Raw genomic sequence first — 26,175 nt, forward strand, 5'->3', positions numbered from 1 at the left:
AGCTTCTCTAAATCCATGCAACAGCCTGAGCCAAGGCATAAAAAGGAAAATGAGCATCACAGCTATTTGTTTGTGTTCTATCAACTTTAAGGCCTAGTGCTATGCAATCAGAACATGTCAGTACTAAAGGGTTTTACATAATACTTATGATTTGGCTATTAATTTGAGATAATTTTTACTAAAAGTTGCCTATTATATTCTCGTAAGTGGTATGTTCACAGGAATTATAGATTATAGTCCTTATGAGAGTGATGGGTTATACTCATTCAAGGGAACAGATTCACATCTTGAAAACTGATAGATCATTTTATAAACTATATGCTAACATTGGTTCATTTATTTTGAATGTTTTTTTTAAACCATATCGATATATATTACACAGTTAAATCCTTCCAAAATGCTATGTGGTAGATACTGATATGCAGTTTTTTTTGTGAGTGTGTTTTTCTTAAGGGAGAACTGAAGTGCAGATGTTTAAAAGACATTTTCCAGGTTTACTTGGCCAATAAAAGTGAACCTACCTACAATTTAAAGCCCATTGTTTTCTCTCTGTACTTGTATAACTATCACTATGTAGATGCCCATAGAATTCCTATTTATCTGATTAGTGTGTGAGAAATTGAGAAAAATAAAAACAGATAAAAAGAAACATCTAAAATTAGAGATTTTGAAAACCAAAACAATTCTGGCTGCACAAAATTTAGGTCATAGGGAAAAATAATGGAAAAAAGGTACTTTGAGGAAAGATTTAATAGGAAGAAAGTCATTAACTAAGAATATGATAATAAGGATACGACACTGTAAAATTAAGCAGTTTTTTTTTTCTTGGAGAGTCAATTCTTAATATATCACCAGCCTGCAGTGACTAGGGGCTTGAGAACCCACTGTCATTTGTATTTTTAAGTCTTTGAGTAATTACTTTTCCAAAAGAAGACCTATTGAATATTATATGATGTCCTACAATTTTATATTTTGTCCTTCAATAATAATGAGTTTTTATTTCTTCATACTTTAAAACAAACCCAACATATCTTTTCGATTTCACTATGAAAAAGACTACTAATGAGAATATTTATTTTTATGATATGAAATAAAGGATCTTTCTGTAGACAATCTCCATGACCAAAGCACAGGTCAAAATGTCTTAAATTGATAAATTTAATTCTTTTGTGTTAAAAATGAGTCCTTGCTTTGTCCATGGAGAGTAGGTCTAAGTGGTTTAGGAGGAAGACAATGTCTGTGTGGTGATTATTAAAAGTCCTTCCTTTTTTATTAGTGAGAATCAGAGTGGTAAGTTCAGGGTCTCTTACATACTGGAGTAGTTTACTCCTTCACTCTTAATTCATCACTGTCTGAAGCCTGAGGACACATTTGACAGAAGGATAGGTTTCCTACTTCCATCCTTTGGAAAATGAAAAGAGTATTCGTCCTTTGAGTTTCAGGATTCATGGGAAAAATGGGCAAAATCAAAGAGGACAAAGTATAAGACAAAAAATATTGAAAATGAATATACAGCCCTGGGGAGATTTTTTTCTATTTAATTAACTATAAAGCTAACATAATCACATAGGTTTCGTTTCCTAGAAAACATAGGTGGCTAAGAAAAGCGAGGAAGGAGATTAATGTGGAACAAAGCACATGTACTCATTTTCACCAATGTCAAAATATCCACATATTATTTTGGGAACACAATCAACTTCCTCACATTTAAGTGTGGATGTTAGATATAATATAGTGGAAAAATATGTGTAAGTAAAGACTATGAACTGGAATCCTGGCCTTACCACTTTTACGCTACAAGACCTTGAATTAATCTTTTTATTTCTCTGAACCCAGCTTAGACACGTTTGCCTTCATTTGTTCCTTCTTTTTCCCCTGCAGCTTAACCAATTGCAAAAAGCAGTGGAAGCTGCTCACACTTTCTTCATGGCCAATCCTGAGCACATGGAAATGCAGCAGAACATTGAGAATTACAGAATGATGGCTGGTGTGGAAGAGTTCCAGCTGATAGACCGAGAAGCCAAACCTCACCTTGTGAGTTCTGAGGACCCCTGCCTCATGCCCCATGGAGCTATGTGCTCCTGAGTTTCATTTGACCCAAACCAGATTCATGTGAATGGATATCTCAATTTGAGTCTCAATTTCCAGTCATGTTTTTATATTTCAGAGTTCTCAGATGAAATATTATAATTATCACAGTCCAAAAAAATCAAGAAAATATTTAAGTTTTTAATTAAATTTTAAAAATATTAAAAATTGAGGGAAATAAAAATTAACTTAGCGAATCAGTGTATTGGGAAACCCAGAACATCATACAAGTATCTGTAACCCTCAGCTCTGCTCCAACACTATTTTTTTTTTTTTTTTTGGAGACATGGTCTACTTTCATTTCTCAGGCTGCTCTTGAACTCCCAGGTCCAAACAATCCTTCTGCCTCAGTGTCCTGAGTAGCTGAGACTACAAGCACCTACCACTGTGCCTGCTTCCAACACACTTCATACTTAGGAGCTTTGTCACAGGAGCAGGTCACATCATGGCTCCCGGGTTCTTAGGTCACAGGTTTGCCCATGGTACCTGTACTTTTCAAATTGGGGTTTTAAAGAGCCACACAATTCTTTTTTTATGAAATGTTATTTGAAATCCCATGTTAGAAGGACTTTTTCCCCCCATTTTTTGCCATGACCATTCTCAAGGGCCTCTAAAATCATTGCAGTGAAGGATGAGAGAGAAAGATTTTAGATGGAAGACTACTTTTTGTTGTTGTTGTTGTTCTTTAATTGGGCAAGGCCTGCAAGTGGGTGTTATTTCCATCCACATCTACTGTCCTGCACTTGTTCTATGGCCCTACCCACGGGCAAAGGGACTAGAAATTATAATCTTAATGTGTGCTCAGGAGAAGAATGAAATTACTAGTGCCAGAGCAGCCTACTTGCTCATTCAGCCCTCTCTCATTTACAATTATTTGAATCTAGGGAGGTTACAGTCTGGGCTCCAGGTGTAATACTGTTTTATCTCTCTGCAGCACATGTGAGCTCCACACCCCACCTTCCTACATGATCCTGGGGCTGCTTGCATGCTGCTTTTTGAAAATATATTTTTTCTGTGTATTTGCAGGAGAGCTACAGTGCAGGCGTTAAACACTATGAGGCTGATGACTTTGAACTGGCTATCAAGTACTTTGAACAAGCTTTACGAGAATATTTCAGTGAAGATGTGGAGTGCAGAACTTTATGCGAGGGGCCTCAGAGATTTGAAGAGTATGAGTACTTAGGGCATAAAGGGGGTCTTTATGAAACTATTGCAGGTAAAGCTTATTTTTTCTTCTTATTTATTTTGTCATTAAAAAAATACTACATGCATTTTGTAAAAGAATTGCATCAATGTTGAAGTATATATTCTAAAAAATGAAAGACTCTCATATGTCAGTCCCATCCTATCTCCCCTTGATTATTTGTGCAGTTAACATTTTCCAATTGATTTGTAGATATTTATGTGTCTATAATTATTATTGCATTTTTATAGAAACAGGGAAATAGTATAAGTACTGCTTTTCAACATATTTTTGTTTTATTTGTGCTTAACAATTAATTGTGGACTTCTTCTAATGTAAGTACATAATATTCACCTGATTATATTTAATGACTAGGTAACATTCCATTATGTTGTGATGTCATAACTTATTTGACCAGTCTTACTGATGAATATTAAAATTATTGCAGGGTTTAATTTTTATAAACAATGTAGTAGTAAACACTTTGGTATAGTATTTTTTAATTACTTCAAAGAATAGTTTACTATATATGAGAATGGTATTTAAAATAGTAGGTATGGTCCATATACAGTAACTGCTGATATTAGCTAATTAAGCATTGGCGGACCAGCAGAATTAGTTCCCTGCTGTATACCATGCATGAAAATAAATTTTATTTGTATTAAAAATATAAGTATAAAAAGCAAAAATTTTAGAATAGATGTAAGAGATTTGTGTTATGTTGGGAGAAGAAAAACTCTTCTAAGCATGAAAAAGACAAGATAAATCAAGAAAAAGACTTTTTTCCTAAGACCCATCAATATGAACTTATACAATAAATTAAGTTGATCTACAAAAGGCAACTGGAAAATATTGCAAAATGTTTTATAGATGGAGTTAAGAGCCTTCATATTTAAAAGGCATATTTAAAGAGAGCATAGAAGTTATTATCACTAGTATTATTGCTAGTGGTAATTTCTTAGCAGAGAGAGAAACTAATACTTAATGTAGCAATTATAACATACAAAGTTCTTTACAATTCTGTAGGCAGATACTATGTAGTTATTTACCCCCCACCATGTCCATTTTGTGTTTATTTGTTTGTTTGTACTGTTTCAGTCAAAAGAAAAGAGAATTTATTGAGGCCCCAGGGCCATGGGGCTTGGGCAGGAGGCTACCCTCTGAGGGAAGGAGAAGCCCATGGAGGGGCCTTATTTGGCTGCTTCTTGGAGTGGAGTATGCTGCTGTGGCCTTTTTTTTTTTTTTTTTGTAGGAATTGACAGTGTGGGGTTCAAGGGAGCATGACACCTACAGCAGCTGTCTTGTTGCATTGGTTTCTGGGCAAGCTGATGCAGGGAATGGTGGGTGCTGCTACTGTGTAGACAAAGCAGCAGGTGCAGGGTAGACGCTGGGTGTGAAGTCCCAGAGAGTACAGCCATCCTCCCTCAGTCTGCAGGCATCAGATGCTACTGGTCAAGTGGGATGCTCTTAGGGCTTGGCTTTTGGCTTTGACATTTTTGGTGGTGTCACTAGGCTGGACTACAAAAGGGCTGCCCATCAGCATTTTCACAATTATCTGCATCTTGGTGGCAGTCACTATCACCTCATTGAAGAGACTCCTCTTCCTTTTTTAAATGAGGAATTTATCCCTCAGTAAGATTAAACAACATGAATAAAATGACGCTGGATATCAAATCCAGGCTTTTCTGAATCTAGAGAGCGTATTGTCAAAGTCTAGATAACTGAAAAATGAAAAAAGAGTAATTTATTCAACAGCTGTTTAACAAACTTTTGTTGAGTCTGTATTGTGTTCCAAGTTACATATATGAAAAACAGTGTTCAGTTTCATAGAAATGCAAATTATTGAAATCAGTTTGTTTTCTCCAACTTCTAGTGTTCTCTAAGAAAGCACCTAACTAGTAACTGAAGCCAAGTCCCAGGAAGTTATCTTTTAGGCGCACATTGTCCTCAATTCCTCCTTTCATCTATCTGATTTGTTACAAAACTTCAATAGACACTACCTCCCAGTAGCACTTAGGATTTTCTGGCTCTCTGCATCCCTTTTGCTAACACCCTATATATTTTAACTAAACTATTGTGACTGCCTCCTTACTGCTTCTAGTGTATAGTTCAGGTTTGACACTAAACAGAGACAGGTAATTTTGTGTTTTAGAGACACAAAATTCTGTATTCACAGACCTACTTAAACCTCAGCATCACTACCACCAATGGTTTATATTCCACTTGAAATAAAATCCAAACCTTCGAGGACTTTCATATATATGTTCTCATCAATCCTTTCCCCAACTTCTCTTTGATTGATGCTTACTGCACCTTTATTTCCTTGGGTATACCATGTTTATTTTTACTTAAATACCTTCAGAATGTTGTTTTCCTGTGTCATTTGTCTAAAGTCCTGTTTCGGTGCTAAGTCCTCAGTACCTAAGCATAATGACTGGCAGATAGTAGATACTTAGTAAATATTGGTTAAATGAATAGGTGGATGAATGAATGAATTAGAATGACAGATAACTAACAATATTGCAGACTAACTGGTTAACAATCCTCCATGTTTGTGAGAATGTAGGTCATAAATTTTTAAGGATTTTTAAAGGGACAATTAGGGTATAGCTACCAAAATATAGACTAGAATCCATATATTTAGTAGACTCAAAATTACATTTAATTTTTCCCTATTACTCAAAATCAGCTCAGTTCACCTAAAATCAATAAACCCATGAATTACTGAGGATTTGTTCCCCCAAAGTTTTGTTTCCCTGGGCTTCTGCCAGATCCATTTGCCTGCAGTATTGTGAGCATTGCTCAATTCAATGTCAGTTTTTTGCGTATTTTACATTTTAATTGCAAGTATTTCTCTACACTTATTTTTTTTTTTGGAGGGGGGAAATAGGCAGGCTTTTCTTTTACTATAGTTTGCTATGTTGTTATATTGTAGAAATATGTGCTCCACCCCCCGCATTCAGCTTTAAACCTGCCTCTGTGAATGCCCAAGGAAAAGTGTTGGCAAACATCCGAGATCTGGTTTAGGAAACTGACTATTTCCCATAGATCAGCATTTGATGATTTGCTCAAGGTCATTACCACAGCACATGGTTTACTGGAAAAGAATACAGGTCTTCTAGCTCAGGTTCTTAATACAACTACCACTGCCACCATCACAACTTCCAATAAAGAAAAGCAATAAAAAGAGTCAAACCAAACATTTTCAATTTCAGAAATATGGTAAATCTTCTTGGGAATTTGAAGTGTATCCAGTTTATTATGAGAAGGAACATTTTTAAAGTATTCCCACACAAGTGTCTTGGATCGCATGCTTATTAAAAACATATTAATTGCACAATGACATTCAAGCAGAACACAGGCAAGGAATACAACTCATAAAAAGAAATATGACAACTCTCACTATGTAAATTCTTGTCTGGTTCAAAAGTGTCCTAAATTAGGAGTAAAACTGGCATTTAAAATACAGACTGTATTAGAAAGCCATAATGTTTGTGTTTTAGAGTTAGAAGAGACATTAAAAGTTGGAGAGAAATACAAATGGCTGCTGAATGCAGTTATTGATGAATAACCCTGAAGGATATCATTTTGTCACTTTTGTTGCTGTTTATATCCAGCTTTGAAAAATATTTTCATTCAGAAAGTCATTTCATGGTGCATGTGTTTTCCATCTTTTTATTTTGCTTGTCATTTGGAATAGGGGAAATGTATATTAGAAAGTAAAGAGGAATGTAAGCGGTTAAGTAGAAGACAGCTGAAGGTTGTTTGTTGTTGTTCCTTTGAGAAATAAAATAGCTAGCTGTTTATTTCTAACTAGCTAATCAAATAAATGGAACTCACTCTTCCTCTCACATGGCCCAGCTGGGGCCAGTGGACTTCAGGGATTTTAACTGTGCCCCTAGGAGTGAGTTAGCCAGCTCATGTGAACCTGGCACCGTTTCCCCCATACCAGAAAATGCACGTTTCCTTCCTATTGTGTTCTGAGATCCCTCTGCAAGATCATCCAGCTACCTATTAGTGTAGGTGTACTACCTACACTAATAGGTAGTGTCTATTGAAGTTTTGTAACAAATCAGATAGATGACTAAACAGAAAACCTCTTGAAAGAAGGCAGTTTGGGTAAATTAAGTTGGACAACCATAGTCAAATAGATTCTATCATCCTTCTCAAGGCAACCTGCTCAGCCCAACATGAATGGACTACTCTTTCTGGAAAAGACTGCCTCTGTCTTCATTGTCAAAATCAAAGTCTGGGCAAGAGGGAAGAATGGGAGCCATAGAAGAGGGAGCAAGGAGAAAGAGGAAAAATGCTTACCTGAATTTTTTAGCTTTCATCCTTTCCCCTACTTTACCAGTTCCTGGTAAAGAATATATAATGTCCAGGTGATGGGCTAATTTGTAACTGGATGGAGTCTTCATCAATAGATGTCAAGAAATAATATTATTTTATTTTATTTTTATTATTAATTTTATTTTTTATTTCCTCCTTAGGCAAATTTGTCTTGAAAACATTTCCTTTATCTGTATTTCTGCCTACCCTGCTCAGGGAAGGGGAGCTTTTTTGTTTCATTTCTCTGCTTAAACTCCAAATCAACACAGTGGCCCCATTCTCTGAACAGTTCCTTCATATCACTAGAATTTGAACTTACAACCCTCATTTCAGGATGCTTAGGACATCCAAAGAGAAGCGTCAGAGTTGTTAAATAATAAAGTCTACATGTGCTGGATGTGGATGGGGTGAAATGGCTTCTATCACATTCAAAGGAGGTAAAGAAAGGGATACTTGGGAAAGGAAGGGTACAACATAGAAAAAGCCCATGAGCCAGAGGGTTTGGGACCTACCACTGTTGAGTAATCACTGGTAAAGAGACCAGGGCAAGTCATTATCAACCATCACAAAGTGCTGATGGTAGGCACTTCTTTCTGGCAGTGTGGGAAGTAAGGAATGCCCTTGTGGAACTGCAGCTGTAACAACACCTGACTGTCAGCAGACAGCAGGACATACCTTTGGCTCTTGTCTTCCAGATCACTACATGCAGGTGCTGGTTTGCCAGCATGAGTGTGTGAGGGAGCTTGCTACTCGCCCTGGCCGCCTCTCGCCCATTGAGAACTTCCTCCCTCTGCATTATGACTACCTGCAGTTTGCCTACTACCGAGGTAAAGTGTGGATTATCTGTGAGGACTTTGGGGGGTCGCTTTTCATCATTGCAGACACTACATTTTCACGGTTTAGTCCTCTGCTTTCTTTATCACCAAAGCATGGAATTTACACAATTTTCCCTCATCTCATATCACTGCTTGGGACAAGAAGAGCAGAAGGTGACACCATAAAATAGGCAAAGTACAGAATCTAATACTGTGATAATCTCCTGAAAATTATACCTAGGCTGACACTATATGATTTTTAAACTTAATTCTTGGAGCTTAATTTTAATAGTAATACATTCCTATGACTTGCAGACCCAAATATTATAAATCCTCCTTCTCCTCCGTGTCTCCACCACCCAGTTTCATGACCATCAACCTTGTTTCTTATCTATACTTCCAAATTTTGTATGTAGAAATTAATATACACTCACAGAAAATGTTTCTCCTTCTTCTTCCTTTTACACAGAAGGCAACATATTATTTATACTATTCCCCCACTGTTTCTTCACTTAATGCATGTCAGATTTTTTTAGCAGGTTAGCCTATGAAATCACCATTTTGTTAGCCAAACGGCTAAATATTTGCAAGTTTTTAGGGTTTAGCATAAATGTATCAGTATGTGGAGATCTTTCTCATCCATTTTTATTCATATCTGCGTGTCATTGAACTATAATTTATTTTAGTGTCAGCTTATTAATGGGCAGTTGTGTTGGTAGTGATCTGTTACTAATGCATGTACTTTCAAGTGAAGAGCACTTTATGTATGTCATTGCACATCTGACCACAGATATCTATCTGTAAGATCATGTTTGGAAATTCAATTGATGGGTTAAATGATTTATTGGTTGTAGTTATGACAGATGTTGCCAAATTTTCCTCCAGATGGAGTGCATTTTCCATTGCTCATCATCAGAATATATTATCAAATTTTTAGATGTTCCCCAGGCCATTAAGTGAAAAATGAAATCTCAATATAGTTTTACTTTCCCTTTATTTTATTGAGAAAGAGATATTGAGCATCCTTTATTGTGCTTTAGAGCAGTTAATAGAATTGAGATTGATGAAATTGGTCTTTGGTGCCACATTGTCTAACATCTTCATTTTGTAGGGAAGTGATTGTCTTGAAGTCACTTCTCTTAGTGACATGTCATAATTCCTAGTTGCTCTTCTCACTGTCTCCAGTATCAGTGCCTTTTAGAGAAGTCACTAGTAAAGAAAGTATTTCCCTTCTAAAATAAGAAGAAAAAGACTCAAGCCAATATTTTAACACTACTTTGGAAAATCAACATTTTTAAGCTACTTTGGCAAAGCCTCTCCCTTTCCAAAAGCAAAACATTACTCATTGTCCTGGCACTGATGGCAGATAATAAATCATGTGCTCAAGTCATTAGCAGTGACTGCAAAGGAGTTGAGAGAATTGCTTAATGTTATCATTCTTACTAAAAAATCAAAGCAATCTCTGAAAATATGTGTGTATATGATTTCTTTTAAAAGATATTGAAGTGTTGTGACCTAAAAACATGATGTACAGCATTTCAAAATTTTGTTTGTGATGGTTAAATATTTCTAAATATTTCTTCTATAATAGGTAAATGTTTCTATAATGAAGAGTTTGTAGTTGAAACATTCTTAATTGTTGCTTTTCATACTTGGCCACTGTTGAAGCTGATGTTATGTGGTGAGGGGTTGGAGAGAAGTCCTCCAGAGCATCTGGGGTTCTGTGAGTCTTTCTGTGGAACAGGCACTTTACCCCAAATGCAACAGCATTTTGAAATTACTTATATTTCTCATACATTATGAATAAAATAGTACATCACTGTGGTAGAAGATCATACTTAACCCAAACTCAGTACAGAAATAAGAATTAATTTCTCCAATTCTGCTGTTTGTATTAAATAAGTTATTAATGAGCAACTTTGTGTAGAAACTTTTGATAATCTATGCAAAATGTCTAGCACCCAATCAGACTAAACATAATCCCTTTTGAGTATGTGAATCCATGTCTTTCCTTTATCTGTATTTCTGGCTACTCTGCTCAATTTGTCTTCTCTCTTATTGATGATTGATGTTGACTTTGATTGGAAAGTTGAAGTTTCTTTTTTAAAATCCTCTGGGAAGACTTAGGCTAGCTCTAATGCTACATGTCCTTGACCTTTCAGTTGGTGAGTATGTGAAGGCCTTGGAGTGTGCCAAGGCCTACCTCCTATTCCACCCAGATGATGAGGATGTCCAAGACAATGTGGATTACTATGAGAGTCTATTAGATGACAGCATTGACCCAGAATCCATTGAGGCCAGAGAGGTGAGACCAATGATCTGAGAAAAAGCTCTTTATTCTGCCATGTGCTCTGGGGAGAGTTGATAAATGTACCACTGCTCTTAAAGAAAGATACTGAACGATTTAGGAAAGGTCCTAGAACTTAATTCTTTCAGGCTTCATTCATGCCAGAAGCACATTTTTCTCATATATGCTAACTTGAAAAACTGTTGGCATGGGGACTTCCCCCTTCCCCCCCAGACTCTGAATATTTCTGTTAGTTCATTTGTCATTGTGTAACGAAAAGTATTCACTCAAACATTTATCATAGCTCTTAGATGTTATTTAAATATAAATTTTCTTTCTTTTTTTTCCTTCTAGGATTTAATTGTGTTTGTGAAACGACATAAACTTGAATCTGAACTGATAAAATCAGCTGCAGAGGGACTGGGATTTTCATACACTGAACCAGTAAGGGCAAAGTGAAAAAAGAAAATGTCTATTAAAGAACTTGTTGGTGGAATTCTTATTCACAAATAATAAGAATTTAGTATTTTCTGTTCCCCACTCTCACTTGATTAGGATCTAATAGTGCCCTCCTTGAGTTAATATTGGGGTAGGAGTGGAATCTATACTCAGCATATGTGATGAACTTTAAAAGACTGACCTATTTCCATAGCACCCAGGACCAAAGTCAAAAGCAAATATTGGAAAGAAGTATTTTGTACATGATACACTTACCTCATATTTTTTTGAAAAATTTTGATGCAGCCTGGCACAGTGGCACATGCCTGTAATTTCAGCTGCTAAGGAGGCGGAGGCAGGAGGATCTCTAGTTCAAAGCCAGTCTTAGCAATTTAGCAAGGCGCTAAGCAACTCAGTGAGACCCTGTCTCTAACTAAAATACGAAACAGGTCTGGGGATGTGGTTTAGTGGTTGAGTATCCCTGAGTTTAATGTAAACATTAAAAAGGCTTCAGAAACAACAGCATTGGGCCAACTCTTTATGCTGTCTTTCTTCATTTCCCAAGCTATCTTCTAAATTGTTCTTGCAAATACACACCATTTGCAGAGCTAATGCTATGGTATAAATAGTCTGTGTTCTGATTTCTATTTGAGAAAATATCATAAGCAATTTCTATAGCCTTTAAAATTATATATATAACTGGTGGACAATAAGTAATAAACCCTTGTCATGCTTCTGGATATTTGAATTGTTTCTCGAATACTTAATGTTAAGCATTTTTGCTTCTGTTGAATTATAACCATAGAATAAATTTCTAGTAGCACAATTACTTTGCCATCAAACCATGAGGTTATAAAGTACTCAGAATGAAATTACTTTTCTAAAAGAATTTTCTGATACCTTTACTGCTCCCACTAAAAGTATTGGTTTACTACAAACTTCTCAGTACCAAGAAATAATATTTTTAAATCACCTGTATTATTCATGTATTATGTAGAAAATAATACATCATTGCCATTTTAACTTGTATATTTTCAATGAACAGCAAGAATAACCCTTTTCAGTATTGTTACTTGCCTTTGAATTACCTGGAGATGGACTTTGTTCACTATTGGTTACTAATATATTCTTTACATATTCTTATGAAATTATATGCCTATCAATTATTATTTGTAGTGTATTTTATTTGTAGCATCTTTTTAGTTATTATTGGTATGAAATATTTTTATTGGTATGCTTTTAAAGTTAGTTAATTTAAGGTAATATTTTTATTGTAATGCTTCTAATACATTCATTCCCACTTATTATTTTTCAAATTTATGTTAGCTCAAGAGACACCAGAAAACTGCATTTATTCACTTTATAATCTTGCACAGATATTTTGTCAAGTTTGACTTCTTTCATCTATTTGTTATATTCTTACAATATAGAATAGTTAGACTGAACAATATTGTAAACTTCTTTCTGACACCAAATTCCAAGTCATTTTCTGAGACAGAAAATGAGCTAATTTCATACTATTTTTAAATCCATTTGTTTCATTTTGCCAAAATTTCATCAACATTAGCCTGCCTTTTATTAAATTTTTAAATAAAATAAATTGTATTTTATGTAAAGTAGAAGTTTCCTGATAATTAGCTCTTTTGAACATTTTAAATATGCTTTTAATTTTATTTTTCAAATTATATCTTAGTAACAAATACAATTTTTTGCTTAATTTAAAATAGAATTATTGGATCAGATATGGAGGACGACAGGATGAGAATAGGTAAGTCTTTCATTCAAAGTATGAACTATTTCTTTTTAATGAGAAGAAATACTTATAGTCAAAACATAAGGAACTTAGCTCTTATTAAAAAGATAATTAAGAGTTTTAAGCTACAAATTAAGAGCTCTGTATCATGGTTCCAGATTTTCCAGTTTGGAAGGTCATACCTTTGTATGTATGACCATAAGTAAATATCTTTCTCACTGGGTCTCATGACTTTTCCTCAAAAAAAAAAAAATTGAATCTAGCAATTTGAATGCTGACATTCTGTGATTCCAAATCAGGGAAAGGTTAATGACGTTTTTTATTTATTAATAGAAAAGAAAATGAAATTTTCTTATTGCACGTTTGAATAACTTAAACTCTTGTTGTATTTTAAGTTACCCATTTGAGATTACATCGTCCAATCTGTTCACTTTCAAATTGGGGGACAAGGCTATGTCAAGGGAAAGCGCTTACAAGGGATTGGCAGAACCAGGTCTTACTCAAAATCTTGAGGTCTTTCCCTTGATTCGAAAGACTCGGCTCTTGATTGGTGTAAGATTATTGCAAGAAATCTAAGAATATTATGTGCAATTTGGATTTCTCCTGTGTGTTTGCAAAGTATGACACAAACATAAGTCTTCTTTCTCAGAATAGTACAAAACTAGAACATTAGAACATAATTTATTCCAATTCAATCATTCAGTGATGCAGTCCATGTTCAAAGCACAATATTCTGAGCATTAAAAAGATTCATATGATAACTTTTTCCTGTTCCATTGAAACTATGCTCTGATCTGAAGGAGGTTAAGTTATAGATACCTTTAATTGTAATGAAGCTTGCAAAGAAGATTCACAGGAGTGAAGTGGAACATATTCATTGAAGAAATAGAGAAGAACCTCACAGAGGCAGGGACATGTAAAGTTTGATTTTCAAAGACAAGTGGACTTATGTACAACAGAAATATATAATACAGAACCATAGAATTCTTCAGTATAGTATCTTTTCTTTTGAACATCTTTACTCAGTGGGAAATTTCGTTGCAACTTTTTTTTTTGAATGGACAGGGTCCCTTCAGGAGTGAATGTAGAGGGGGCAGAAGTTCATGGATTATCAATGGGGAAAAAGTCATCACCCAAGATAGATCGAGATCTAAGAGAAGGTAAGTTCCCATTGGCTTTCACTTTTACAAGGAGGGGAGGAAGAGGGTAGTGTATGAACCATTCTTATCTAGATCAATGCAGAACCCACTTTCTCTGGAAAATTAAGTTTAGGACTAAATTACTACAGTTTTTGAAAGCCTGAAAGCAATGCTTAAAGACAGGAATGTCTCATATTTGTATATTATTAAAAATGTGCTTCCAAATTCACCCACTCATTGTTTTTTTCCCCTACAGTAGTCCTGTGAGTTAGGCAGGGACAGTGTGTTCATCTCCTTCCTGAGATGAATACCTGAGGCTTAGTGAGGCCCCAGAACTTAGCTCTGTCATATATAGTCAGCTAATGAATGCTAGATAATGTGGGATTATCTAGGGAATTTGGAAAAGAGATAGGTCATATGAGATATAGGTTAGTTCATCTAAAAACTTAAAGACAGAGCAGAGAAGTGCTTTGAGAAAGTACAGTTTATTATATTTTCAAAATTTCTTGCCAGGCTGGGAATCCAACCCAGAGCCTTTGGCATACTAGGCAAGCACTCTATCCTGAGCTGTACCTCCCCAGCTCAAAAATTGATTTCAGATTGAATTGACAGGGTGTGGGAGGGAGCCATTTTAGTCTACAAAACAAATAGAGCAAAGGTACAGACATGGGGAGAGTAGAATATTATATGTCTAGTCATGTAAGATTAAAATTAGTGGAATCACAACTAGAGAGTTGCCAAAAGTAGTTTTTAAATAGAGCCAAATATTGTTATAATAATAAAAAAACTATGAGTACTGTAGTACTAATAGAAGTAGTCATTCTTAACAATTTTTCATTTCTATGTTTTATAATATTTCAAGCAAATTTACTCACGATTAATTTTAATACTAGCAGTCTCTCATGTGAAGGGGTTTGGTAACTTCTCCAAAGTCTCACAGCTCATGACATGTTGGGCAGGCATCTGAACCCAGACTTTGGAATCCAATTCCCATTTTTTCCCCTTAACTTTCTGCATCCAGTATAGCAATGTGTATTCCCAAAGCATAATCTTTTTTGTTTTTTTTTTGTTTTTTCCCCATACTTTTATTGGTGTGTTATAGTTGTACATAAAATGAGATTTATTGTTATCTATTTATACATGCTCACATTATAACAATATGATTTGGCCAGTATTATTCCCAAGCACTTCTCCATTTCTTCTCCTTCTCCCTTCCGCCGTTCTCATTCTTCTCTTCCCATGATCTCCCTTTAATTTTTTAAAAATTTGTTCTAATTAGTTATACATGACAGTAGAATGCATTTTGACACATTGTACACAAATGGAGCATAACTTCTCATTCTTCTGGCTGTACACGATGCTGAGTCACACCAGTAGTGTAATCATACATGTATATAGGATAATAATGTCTGTCTCATTCTACCATCCTACCCATCCTCACCACCCCATCTCTACCCTCACTCCCCTCTTCACAATCCAAAGTGCTTTCATTCTTCCCTACCCCACCCCCCACTATGGAAAAGCATAACTTTTGATTAAATACAATTATCCCTGGGTGACCACCTGGAATTGGTTTTAGGACACCTCCCCCACCAGCAAGGATACCAAAATCCAATTATTCCCAATCCCTTTTATATAATGTCTTACTATTTGAATATAACCTATGTTCAGCTTCCTTTATACTTTAAATTATATGTGTAAATTGCTTGCTATACCTAATACAAGTAAATGCTATGTAAATCGGTGTCATACTGTGTTATGACAGAATAAAAGCTGTACATATTGAGTACAGTTTTTTTTTAAACTATTTTCAATCTAAGGTGGTGAATCCATAGCTGCAGGACCATACATATGGAGGGCCAACTGCAGTTGTAAGATAAGAAGAGGCTTTCAAAAACCTGCATTGAGGAGTACTGTATTTCTTTCCCCACGAGAGCTTTTCAGCACATTCCTCTAGCTGATTTAAAAATGTCTAGCTCTCTATACTCTTGCAATTCCTAGTCCTTTTCTTCCTTAGCTTCCAAGTCAGTTTGAAGTAGTAAACAGGATAATATGCTCATCTGTGACCTAGACCTCAGTTTGTAGCCACAAACCCCAAGCTGTTTTACAACTGCCAGAAAGCTTCACGGTCAGTCAGAGTTCATGTTGCCTTTTAAGCTGAGAAATCACCTAGGAAGTACATGCCAATAGGCCAGCACTTTGCTGTAAATGTTTAGGAAACTCCAGAGCAGTTGCCAAATTTGAAAGCTTTTTTTTTTAAAAAAAAAAAACAAAACAACTTTAGCTACCAGGAGGGAATCTGATGTTCAGTAACTACTGACTAGGAAGCTTAATGGGAAAAGTGGAACATAGGACTGACTACATGTGATGATTGATTGATTGATTGGGTTACCAAAGTCTACCATCTCTTTTGTTTTGTTTGTTTTGTTTTGTTTGTTTTTTATTTGTTTTTGGTTGAATTGGAGAATGGATCTTAGGATATTCTTTGGGAACCTACAGGTCTGAAAGGAAAAAAAATAAAACTCCTACTCTGTTCTCATACCCAATACAAACATGTTTCTCCCTGCACCCCAAGCAGTTCTCTAAGGGATACATGCCAACTTGGTGTTCTCAAATTAAATTCAATTCTGATGTTCTCCACCTGGAGAGTGTCAGGTCCCACAGGTTGAGGGCTTAGCCCCACAAGATTGCCCCACTTCAAACACCAATGACAATAGCAGGTTGTCACTTATACTTCTGAGTTTCCTACTGACCAGCTACATATGTGGCCTATGACCCCCTCTTTGAGCTTGATTAATTAGCTAGAACAATTCATGGATCTCAGGGAATCCCTCACGTTTACCAGTTTAATATGAAGATCTTTATAAAGGAGACGAGTGAACAGTGAAATACAGAGGTGATCAAAACCAGGGAGTGGAAAAATACAGAGCTTCCTTGCCCTCTTGGGGGAATTGCCTCCCAGCATCTCCACACATTCATTACCAAGAAGCTCATTACCCCTGTTGAAAGAGAACTTTTAGGGAGCTGAATTTCCAGCCCTTCGGCTCCCTTCCCAGAGGTCCACATTGAGACTGCAAGTTCTACCCTCCTCATCACTTGGTCTTTCTGATGACTAGTCCCATCTTCAGTCCATCCAGGGGCTACACCTGAAGTGAATTCATAAGCATAGACTCAGGTGTAGTCAAAAAAGGCTTTATTACAGCCAGGCTTGATGGTGCACAACCATAATCCCAGTGACTTGGGAGGTTAAGCAGGAGATCACATGTTAGAGGCCAGCCTCAGCAACTTAGTGAAGCCCTAAGAGACTTAAACCCTGTCTCAAAATTAAAACCAAAAAGAACTGGGGATGGTGCTCAATAGTTAAGCACCCTTGGGTTCAATGCTCATCCCTCTCCCCTGCAAAAAAGCTTACAAGTAACAAAGATTCTTCTATCATTAGTAAATCAAATGGGTGTTAGAAGCTGTGAACTAGGAACTACAGGACAATAAGAGCACATACATTTCTTATTACACTGCAACTTCTGTTCAGTGATCAAGCATCTAACTATGATGTAGAATAAGAGCAGTGAAAGACAGAGGCAAATGAGCTTCCTGGTAATGAACGTGTGGAAATGCTGGGAGGCATCTCCCTCCCACTCCCTGATTCTCTTCACCTCTGTACCTCACTGTTCATTTATCTCCTTTATAAAGTTCTTCATATTAAACTGGTAAACGTGAGAGATTCCCTGAGATCCGTGAGTTGTTCTAGCTAAAAGACAGAAAACACTTAGGCTGGAAGAAGATGTTAAGGAGGCAAGAAAATATCCAAGTGCCACAGATTACATTTCAACTTTTCTCATCTTCCACCAAGATATTATTATTTCCTCGGGCTTCTCACTTGTATCTAGTTGTATTCCTAGTGGACATCTCCTAAGCATTAAATGGGAATCACCGGGGGCCACATTCTGTCCATAGAACATACAAGGTAACTTACTAAGGACTTTCTTTGTCCCTTGTTCATTCTGCTTCTAACCACCATTTTTTCAGTAGTTAATGGGAATATGGTAGAAATGAAATGACATTGAACTTGGAATCAGAAGGCTTAGTTTTTGCCGATATCTTATTCTAATGTGTTGTGTGCTAATGGAAAACTAGAGTCAAACTCCTGAGCCCTTTTATCCTGATCCATGAAGGAAGTATGGCATCATTTTTGAGATGTGAAAGTCTTTTGTAAACTGTAAAGGGTTGTACTCATATAAGGGCTCATTAACTTGTGTACTCCCATCAATACCTTGTGTGACATTGTGATATTTATGGAAATTGATTTTTCTTACTGTGAGCCACAGAGTGAACACAAAGGAGTACTTTCCTAGATAATCTCTTTGTTGCAAGCAGAGAATCAGAGCCAGGCACATACTTTATAAATGAGAGAAGAATTAAGTTATTTAAGTAAATATCCTGGAGCTGTGGTTAGGAGCTGGCTGAAACCATCAAGTCAGGCCACAGGAACCACAACCTATTGGACTATGTTTTAATTTTAATTTTAATGTTATTCTCTGTCTAGTGTGCTACTAGTCATCTGCAGGCTGATTAACCTGCCTTATGAATGGCAAGATTTGTTTTTTTTTCTTTTAGCTAGTAAGTGGGAAACTAGGTGTTTTATGAAGTGTATATGTGGGAAATTTCTGTATAAAACTCTATGCTTCATGATAGCTTTGTTAGTTACATTAAAGGCAGGTTTGTATTACAAATTCTCCCTGAATCTTTTAGGATCTAGATATTTAAGACTCAATGCTGCACTTATTGTTTACACAATCTGTGTGTGTTACTTATCATCCAATTGGGGGATGTTAATATCTCTCTAGCATTCCTTTGAAATAGTCCCCATCATGTCATAATCTTTATTAAGATCCCCCAGTATGAACTTTACAAAATATTCCAGGCACAGTAAACTAGATCAATCATGGTGATGATGATGATGATGATGATGATGATAACAACAAATACAGAGCTTGAATGATAGGCATTTTTTCCAAATGTTTTAGTTCAGTAACTTTAAAAAAAATCATACTTCAAAAATATGCTAATAGTGCTCAAAGAAATATAAGCTCAAAACTTGACAAAATACAATCTAACCTACTTCATTAAATTTCCTATGTGTCTTCCATTTCTATTTGAATTTTATAGTAGCAAAAATTTCTTGCAGTTAACCTACAGATACCTTCTCTTTCTTGTTGAAGGAACATTTCATTTCATATTTCTTTTTAAATTATTTTTTAGTTGAATATGAACACAATAATTTTATTTTATTTATTTTTAAGTGATTCTGAGGATCAAAACCAGTGCCTCACACATGCTAGGCAAGTGTTCTGCCACTGAGCTACAACCCCAGGCCCTTCATTTCAGATTTCTGCATTAGAGTGAACAAATAGTTCACTTTTCCAAATAATCCAGCTACATGGATTAGAGCAGCATACCAAAATTGTATTCTGTGTTAAGAGGGTCTTTGGGAGGCTAATGCTTTGTTTTGTTTTGTTGCTGTTAAAAAAAAAAAAAGGGCCCAAATAGAGCAGTTAACAGCAGCTCTGTTATCTCACAGTTGGTATGGGTCAGGGGTCTGGGGTCAGTGTGGCTGAATCAACTTCAGTCTGTCACATATTGGTGGTCAGGGTTAGGATCTCTTCCCAGACTTGACTGGGAAGTATCTTCTTTCAAATCAGATGGCAGAATTCGGTTCCTAGCGGGTTGTTGCCTGTAGTTCTTGAGTTTCTATTGGATGCCAGCTGGAGGAGGTCCTCAGTTCCTTACCAGGTGAGCTCCAAAGCAGCCACCTGCTGCATCACATCAAAGCATGGGAAGGCAATGGACTGAGTCTGCTGAAGATCCAAGTTGCAATCTTATATAATGTAAGGAAGACGTGACATTCCATCACCTTGGTCATATTCTCCTGGTTGGAGAAGCAGGTGCCAGGCCTACCCACGCTTGTGGGAAATAACTTACACCAGGGTCTGAAAGGCAGGAGGCAGTGATCATTAAGGGCTACCTGAGAATCTCTCTGCTGTGGGAAGGAAAGAAGGGAGAGAGGGAATGAAGAGAGGAAGGGAGAAGGGACAGGCAAAGGAGGGAGGAATTATGTTCATTTAAGGCTAAAATCTTTTGCATATCACATCACTACTTAGGAGATTCATAGGGCTTATTCACACAGTAAAAGTTCCAGGAAATCCTTTTCAATTTTATTTAACACAATGCTTGCCAAAAACTTGTCAGCACAAAAATATTGTAGAAAAACATATTTTTTCTGTTCGTCAAAAATGTGTGATACTGGAACTTGGGGCTGGTGAATATATTTTTAGAATCCAAGAAATTCTATATTTATAAATTTTGATGACAATTTTAAAAATTAAGGGATGAAATGAGTAGGTCATCTAATGACCACCTTGTAGCTAGGTGTTGCCTGAGGTTTCCCTTCTCCATTAAGGTCATGTTGGCCCAGTTGTTCATACATCAGTGATTGAGGACTAAGAATAAATGAAGGGGATAAACTTCTAAATAATATATTAAGGCCAGATGAAGGCCAAAATTCATCACATACTATAAGATTTAAAGTAGATTCTATAGAGAGAAGTTGTGGTGGAAAGAACATGCCATTATACACCACAGTGTTGTAAGAAATGCTGGTTCAGAAGAGCCTGGTCCAGATTATTTAGAAGAATATGCATGTGGAATCTGTTGTTTTATCTTCAGTGAAATAACATTGACCATTTTATTAGGGTTGTTAATTTGAATTTAGATGGCTTTATGGTCTTGCTTTTATTTAATCTTGAAAGTAATTTTTGGTTTTATACTAGTATGAAATAATAAAACTAAATACAGCATACATAGTTTTATAATTACAAAGATGGTAGGAAAAAATCACAGTAAAATAATTTGTTCACACTGGAGCTCCTTAGAGACCACTGGCTGTAACAGATAACCATACATTACTCAAGATTGAGAAATACTATCTCATTCTTTTAATGCTCTATTAATCATGTTCTGTGATAAAGCCCCCCATTTTTTTCTAACTAGACTAATAAAAAAGTAGTGCTACTCCCCAGGTTGGTAATCTGTTTTACAGAAATGAAATACACATCAAGTTTGATGTCTCTGCACATGTGATTTAGCCCCATGTGGTCGTGTGGCTGGTTAGAGAAGCAGGTGCCAGGCCACACCCACACTTGTGGGAAACAAATTACACCAGGGTCTGAAAGGCAGGAGGCAGTGATCATTAAGGGCTACCTGAGAATCTCTCTGCCATGGGAGAGAAAGAAGGGAGAGAGGGAGTGAAGAGAGGAAGGGAGGAGGGAGAGCAAAGGAGGGAGGAATTATTTTGCTAGACTCGGGGAGGACGGGAGATGTACCTCCACACCCCCACATCCTCCAGAATGAGCTGCCCTTACTCAGGTATTTATCAGCTTGTCAGGTCCTTATACTTATCAGGAGTGTTTTAAGGAGATATATATATAAAACATTGAGATATATATATATCTCAATGTTTTCTGTTCAGTTTCTGGTTCAAAATGTCTGCACTCTGCTGCATCTGAAGATTTCTTCACCATTAGTCACTCCTACTCTATAAGGAAAGGACCTTGTTAGGTCTAGATTTTATAATTTTGCAATCTAAAATGTGACCCTAAAGAATCTCACTCCGAAGAGGCTCTAGAGAGCTAATTTCTCTAAAGTTGTAGGCTTTCTCTAGGGAGAGAGCAGCCTACAGGAAACCCTCCTGTGCAGAAAAAGCAATGTCAAGACTTTACCCAGAAAGCAGAAAAAACAACTACTACAAATACAAGACCTCCTGGAATCAGTTAAGCAGAGGGATGGGAGAGGCTGGGGAAGGAGCGGAAGATTGGTGTAACACCAGAGGGATGGCATTGCTGTGGATGCCAGTGAACTGAGTGGTGCATGTCATGCCTGGGTAACACTGACATGTGACCAATTCATCTCCTGTAATATGACAGAGGTATAAATGAGGGGCTGTGGAGAAGGATGAGTCTTTCCAGAGGAGAATTCTAGGAGTTGCCTGATTTGCTTTTCATGACCGTGGGGAAACAAGTGTAATTTGTCTATTCCAAAATATCACATGCATGCAATATAGTATTATGACACTATAGGAAAATATAGCAGTCAAATATCTGACTTTTCCCTGAATTCCTATTGTGTTTATTGAGTTTTCTACTATGTCATTAATCATTGTGCCTCCATCTTCCTGAGTAATCTGTCTGTCCCAAAGTGTCTAGTCGAAGCTTTTCTGTGTTCTGTGCTCCCTCCTTGAGGAGAGATAATAAGATAATGTGCTCTGTCCCTTCAGGTGGCCCTCTGCTCTATGAGAACATCACTTTCGTCTACAACTCAGAGCAGCTGAACGGGACCCAACGGGTTCTCCTGGATAATGTCCTGTCAGAGGAGCAGTGCCGGGAGCTCCACAGTGTGGCCAGTGTGAGCATGGAATGGGGCAGGGGCCTGTCATGAGCCTGGAGGAGCCATGGTCCGGTCCCACTTTTAGGCCTGACTTTTGACTTTGTTTAGGAGAAGGACATTGATTTCGGAGAGATTTTCTTAGCTTTGGCTTCTGATGATTTTTACTTTTGCAGATGGGAATATCCCAGTGGCTTAATTCCCAGGACAATGCCCATCCAGCATGTTCCCTGCCTAGCATATAAAGTCGCTGGGGGAAATCCCTTTATTTTAATTAATAATCAACTGACATATGGATTATTGCATTCTGTTTATTTCTATTTATTATCATTTCTATATATTTCTACTAAAATCATTATTCACACTATATTTTCATTATACAATATTGTATTATGAAAATGTAGTGTGAAGACTAAATACAGGCATTTCTTTTGATTAGAAAAATTAATTATGCCTGTATTCTGGAATAAAATGGGGATGGTTCTGAATATTCACTTTGATTGTCATCTCTCTGGAAGCCAAAGCAAAAAGAAAGTTGTCACTGATGAAACATCTTTTTGCCTTTTGATTCCAGGGAATCATGCTTGTTGGTGACGGCTACAGAGGAAAAACTTCACCCCATACGCCCAATGAAAAGTTTGAAGGTGCAACTGTCCTGAAAGCGCTCAAAGTAAAGTCTCACTGTGTTTGGGTTTGGGTTCCTAAGTGTCAACCCACAGGCTTTAGTGAATGACAGACACAGGAAAGAGAAGAGTTTAGAATATACAACAATCAGGAGCAAATATGAAGCAGAAACTTTGTTGTATTTGTTTTTGTGTGCCGAGGATTGAACCAGGGCCTGGTGCAACACAAGCTCTACCTCTGAGTTACACGTGCCCAGACACCTTTATTGTTTTTAATCAGTCCTTCATTCTGTCATTAATTTATTAAACTTCACATTTACTAAATTTGTACCTGATAAAAAAAACACAGAACCTCTGTCCTCAAAGAGCTTATGATCTGCTTATAAAAACATACACAAACAAGTAATTATTCTTTACAGCAGGAAGTGTTATTAGAGAGGAATTAAGAATGTATTATGAGAGAAGAGGGAAGGAAACAATTAGCTTTTAAGTTTCCCTTTATAATTAGTAAGAGCTTATTTCAGCAGCTTTTTATCCTAACCTAATCCCATCAGTATTCCCATTAGTTAGTGTGGATATAGCCACCCTGTATTGTCTTCAAAGCCCTCCCATTGACCTACTGTTTTCTCTCTCTCTCTCTCTCTCTCTCTCTCTCTCTCTCTCTCTCTCTCTCTCTTTCTTTCTTTCTTTCTTCTTACTCAAAACAAGTTTATTTCTTGCTTGCATAAAATCATCTGGGAGAGAGATGGAGTTAAGGAAAGGAAACACTAGTCCTCTCAATCATTCAAGGGCCAAACTGAAGATCTTTGCCATCTTCAAGTGGTTTTCATAGTTATTTTGGGTGTGTCCACTACATAGCAGATGGGAGAAGAAAATGCAAGGATCATGGATGAAATTTTAATGGGGTCTACATTCCTACACTCATGTTGCACTGTCCAAGACTTAGTCACATGGTCTCATACACATGTATGGCCCTGAGGGGGTAAATGTGCTCCCTTGCTGGGCAACCATGTGTAAGGAACATATCTCAAAAAGAAGCAAAAGTTTTTTTTTTTGCAGACATTTAGTAGTTTCTGCTGCCAAACTCTTTTCTATTGCAGGCTTCCAGCCTTAGGCAAGCGTGAGCTCAGATTTAAAGTATCTATTTAAAATGCATAGTTAAGGACATAGATATTTTAATTACTGAAATGAATGCATGGAAGTAAACTGATTAAAGGATCTAACAGCTTGTGAAACCCCTACCCCAACATTCCACAAAGGATAGGGAGAAGAGACTAAGATAGGGAGTCTCTAAGATCAGGTCTGAGGAAAAATAAAGTTCCTGTTTTTTTTTTTTTTAATTCTACTGGTCAATCCACTGCTTTCTAATGTTTTTATTTTGCTTTTCTTTTCAGTTTGGTTATGAGGGCCGAGTCCCACTGAAGAGTGCACGTCTGTTTTATGACATCAGTGAGAAGGCTCGAAAGATCGTAGAGTCCTATTTCATGCTGAATTCAACCCTTTATTTTTCCTATACACACATGGTCTGCCGAACAGCCCTGTCTGGTGAGAATTCAGAGCCTGAACTTGTTCCTTTCTACCCACAATACAATGGGAATTTAAACTATGTAAAACAGAGCTCTATTACATGTAGCCTAATATTTTAGAAGAGTTCTATATTTCTAAAGGAGGAAGAGAAGGAGGAGGAACAGTAGCAACTTAGGAAACTCAGGACTTCTTATTTTTTACATCCCTCTTTTGCTCCTTTTTGGTCCCCTAAAATTCCTGAAGACCCTCTCTCTGAATATTTTCAAATCTATTTCTCCTTATTGCTGACATCATACAGAAAAATGCTTTTCTTCTCTAGGCTTCTCTTTCCAAGGGACCAGGGACCTGGACATTATGGTTGCTGTTTGTTAAGGAGATTATTAAAGAGATGTCCATTATCATTTCTCCTGAGCATCTTCTCTTCCACCCACCTGAATATGCCACAGGAAAGATGCCATAGGAGTAGGCAACACTTGGGGGAGTTTCCTCTGAATGAAAATCATTTGTTTTCATTTTCATTTCATCCTTATCCTTTTGAAGTACAACCCATGAAATGCATGGAGCTTATACACGTATATTTCTATCAGAGTGTGCTTATAGTTGAAGAGACAGGTGTGATGTGCCCAAGGTTTCACATCAAGTTCAAGTCAAAACCAGACCAGAGTCTCCTGACTGCTTGTCCACTGTCATCTATCTCCTCTCATTTACAAAGGACACCAGGAATGAGAGAAGACAGTTAATCAATATGGCTCCTTTTTCTGGCAGGTCAACAGGATAGAAGAAATGACCTCAGTCATCCCATCCATGCTGATAACTGCCTGTTGGATCCAGAAGCCAACGAATGCTGGAAGGAGCCTCCTGCTTACACTTTCCGGGACTATAGGTAAGCCCGAGTCTCCTTCAGAACCAAGCTCCCACCCAACAGTAATCCATGGGAACTGGAAAGCTATTCTGTTTCGCTTGTCATCTTTATCTCTGTGAAGCAGAGATTCTCAAGTAATCTGAAGCAGCTTTCATAGCTGAGAAGTGACAACTTCATTTTTATCTTCAAAATCATGCACATTTTCCTCCTACCAAGGGGAGTGTATGTTGTGTTGTGTTGTGTTGTTGTTGTTTTTAAATCATTTGTGTTTTCACTGAGGCATACCCTTTTTGGGTATGTACATCTCAGTCTGAGAACACAAAGTCATGGTGTCCTAGCATACCTGGGGATCTTCTCATATCACTTATCAATGACTCACACATTTGAAGAACTATGTTGCATTTTGCAAACAACAAAACAGAAACTCAGAAAAAAATACTCTTTAATGATGTTGAAAGATATCTTTGTCTATAAAGGAAAGAATCAGGAGTGGTAGTCCCCATGTGTATAATAGTGTGTTAATTATTATGACACTTTCCTATTCTAAAATAATTTTTAGCACCTCCTCTCTGCAGGGCCAAGGTCCAAGTAATCAAGGAAAAAGTAGTTACTAGTATGTGAGAGAAAAAGAGAGTTAGAAGCAATATGGGTGGGTTCAGAGGGCTCCATTAAAATAAATCTATTTAGATATTCTT

General features: G+C 36.8%; 1 protein-coding gene across 1 annotated transcript in view; it reads left to right on the top strand.

Moving 5' to 3' along the window:
- The window catches only part of P3h2 (prolyl 3-hydroxylase 2), a 158,566-nt gene that overhangs the window by 119,999 nt on the left and 12,392 nt on the right, over positions 1 to 26,175 (top strand). Inside the window, exons 2-12 of the mRNA XM_026389344.2 lie at positions 1,882 to 2,034; positions 3,115 to 3,304; positions 8,296 to 8,427; positions 10,578 to 10,720; positions 11,057 to 11,146; positions 12,868 to 12,908; positions 13,959 to 14,053; positions 22,362 to 22,489; positions 23,043 to 23,138; positions 24,486 to 24,636; positions 25,384 to 25,501. Coding sequence (XP_026245129.2) covers positions 1,882 to 2,034; positions 3,115 to 3,304; positions 8,296 to 8,427; positions 10,578 to 10,720; positions 11,057 to 11,146; positions 12,868 to 12,908; positions 13,959 to 14,053; positions 22,362 to 22,489; positions 23,043 to 23,138; positions 24,486 to 24,636; positions 25,384 to 25,501 — 1,337 coding nt within the window. The remainder of the gene's footprint in view (positions 1 to 1,881; positions 2,035 to 3,114; positions 3,305 to 8,295; positions 8,428 to 10,577; positions 10,721 to 11,056; positions 11,147 to 12,867; positions 12,909 to 13,958; positions 14,054 to 22,361; positions 22,490 to 23,042; positions 23,139 to 24,485; positions 24,637 to 25,383; positions 25,502 to 26,175) is intronic.

Source organism: Urocitellus parryii, chromosome 2 (assembly GCF_045843805.1).
Source record: "Urocitellus parryii isolate mUroPar1 chromosome 2, mUroPar1.hap1, whole genome shotgun sequence".
NCBI classification, from domain to species: Eukaryota; Metazoa; Chordata; class Mammalia; order Rodentia; family Sciuridae; genus Urocitellus; species Urocitellus parryii.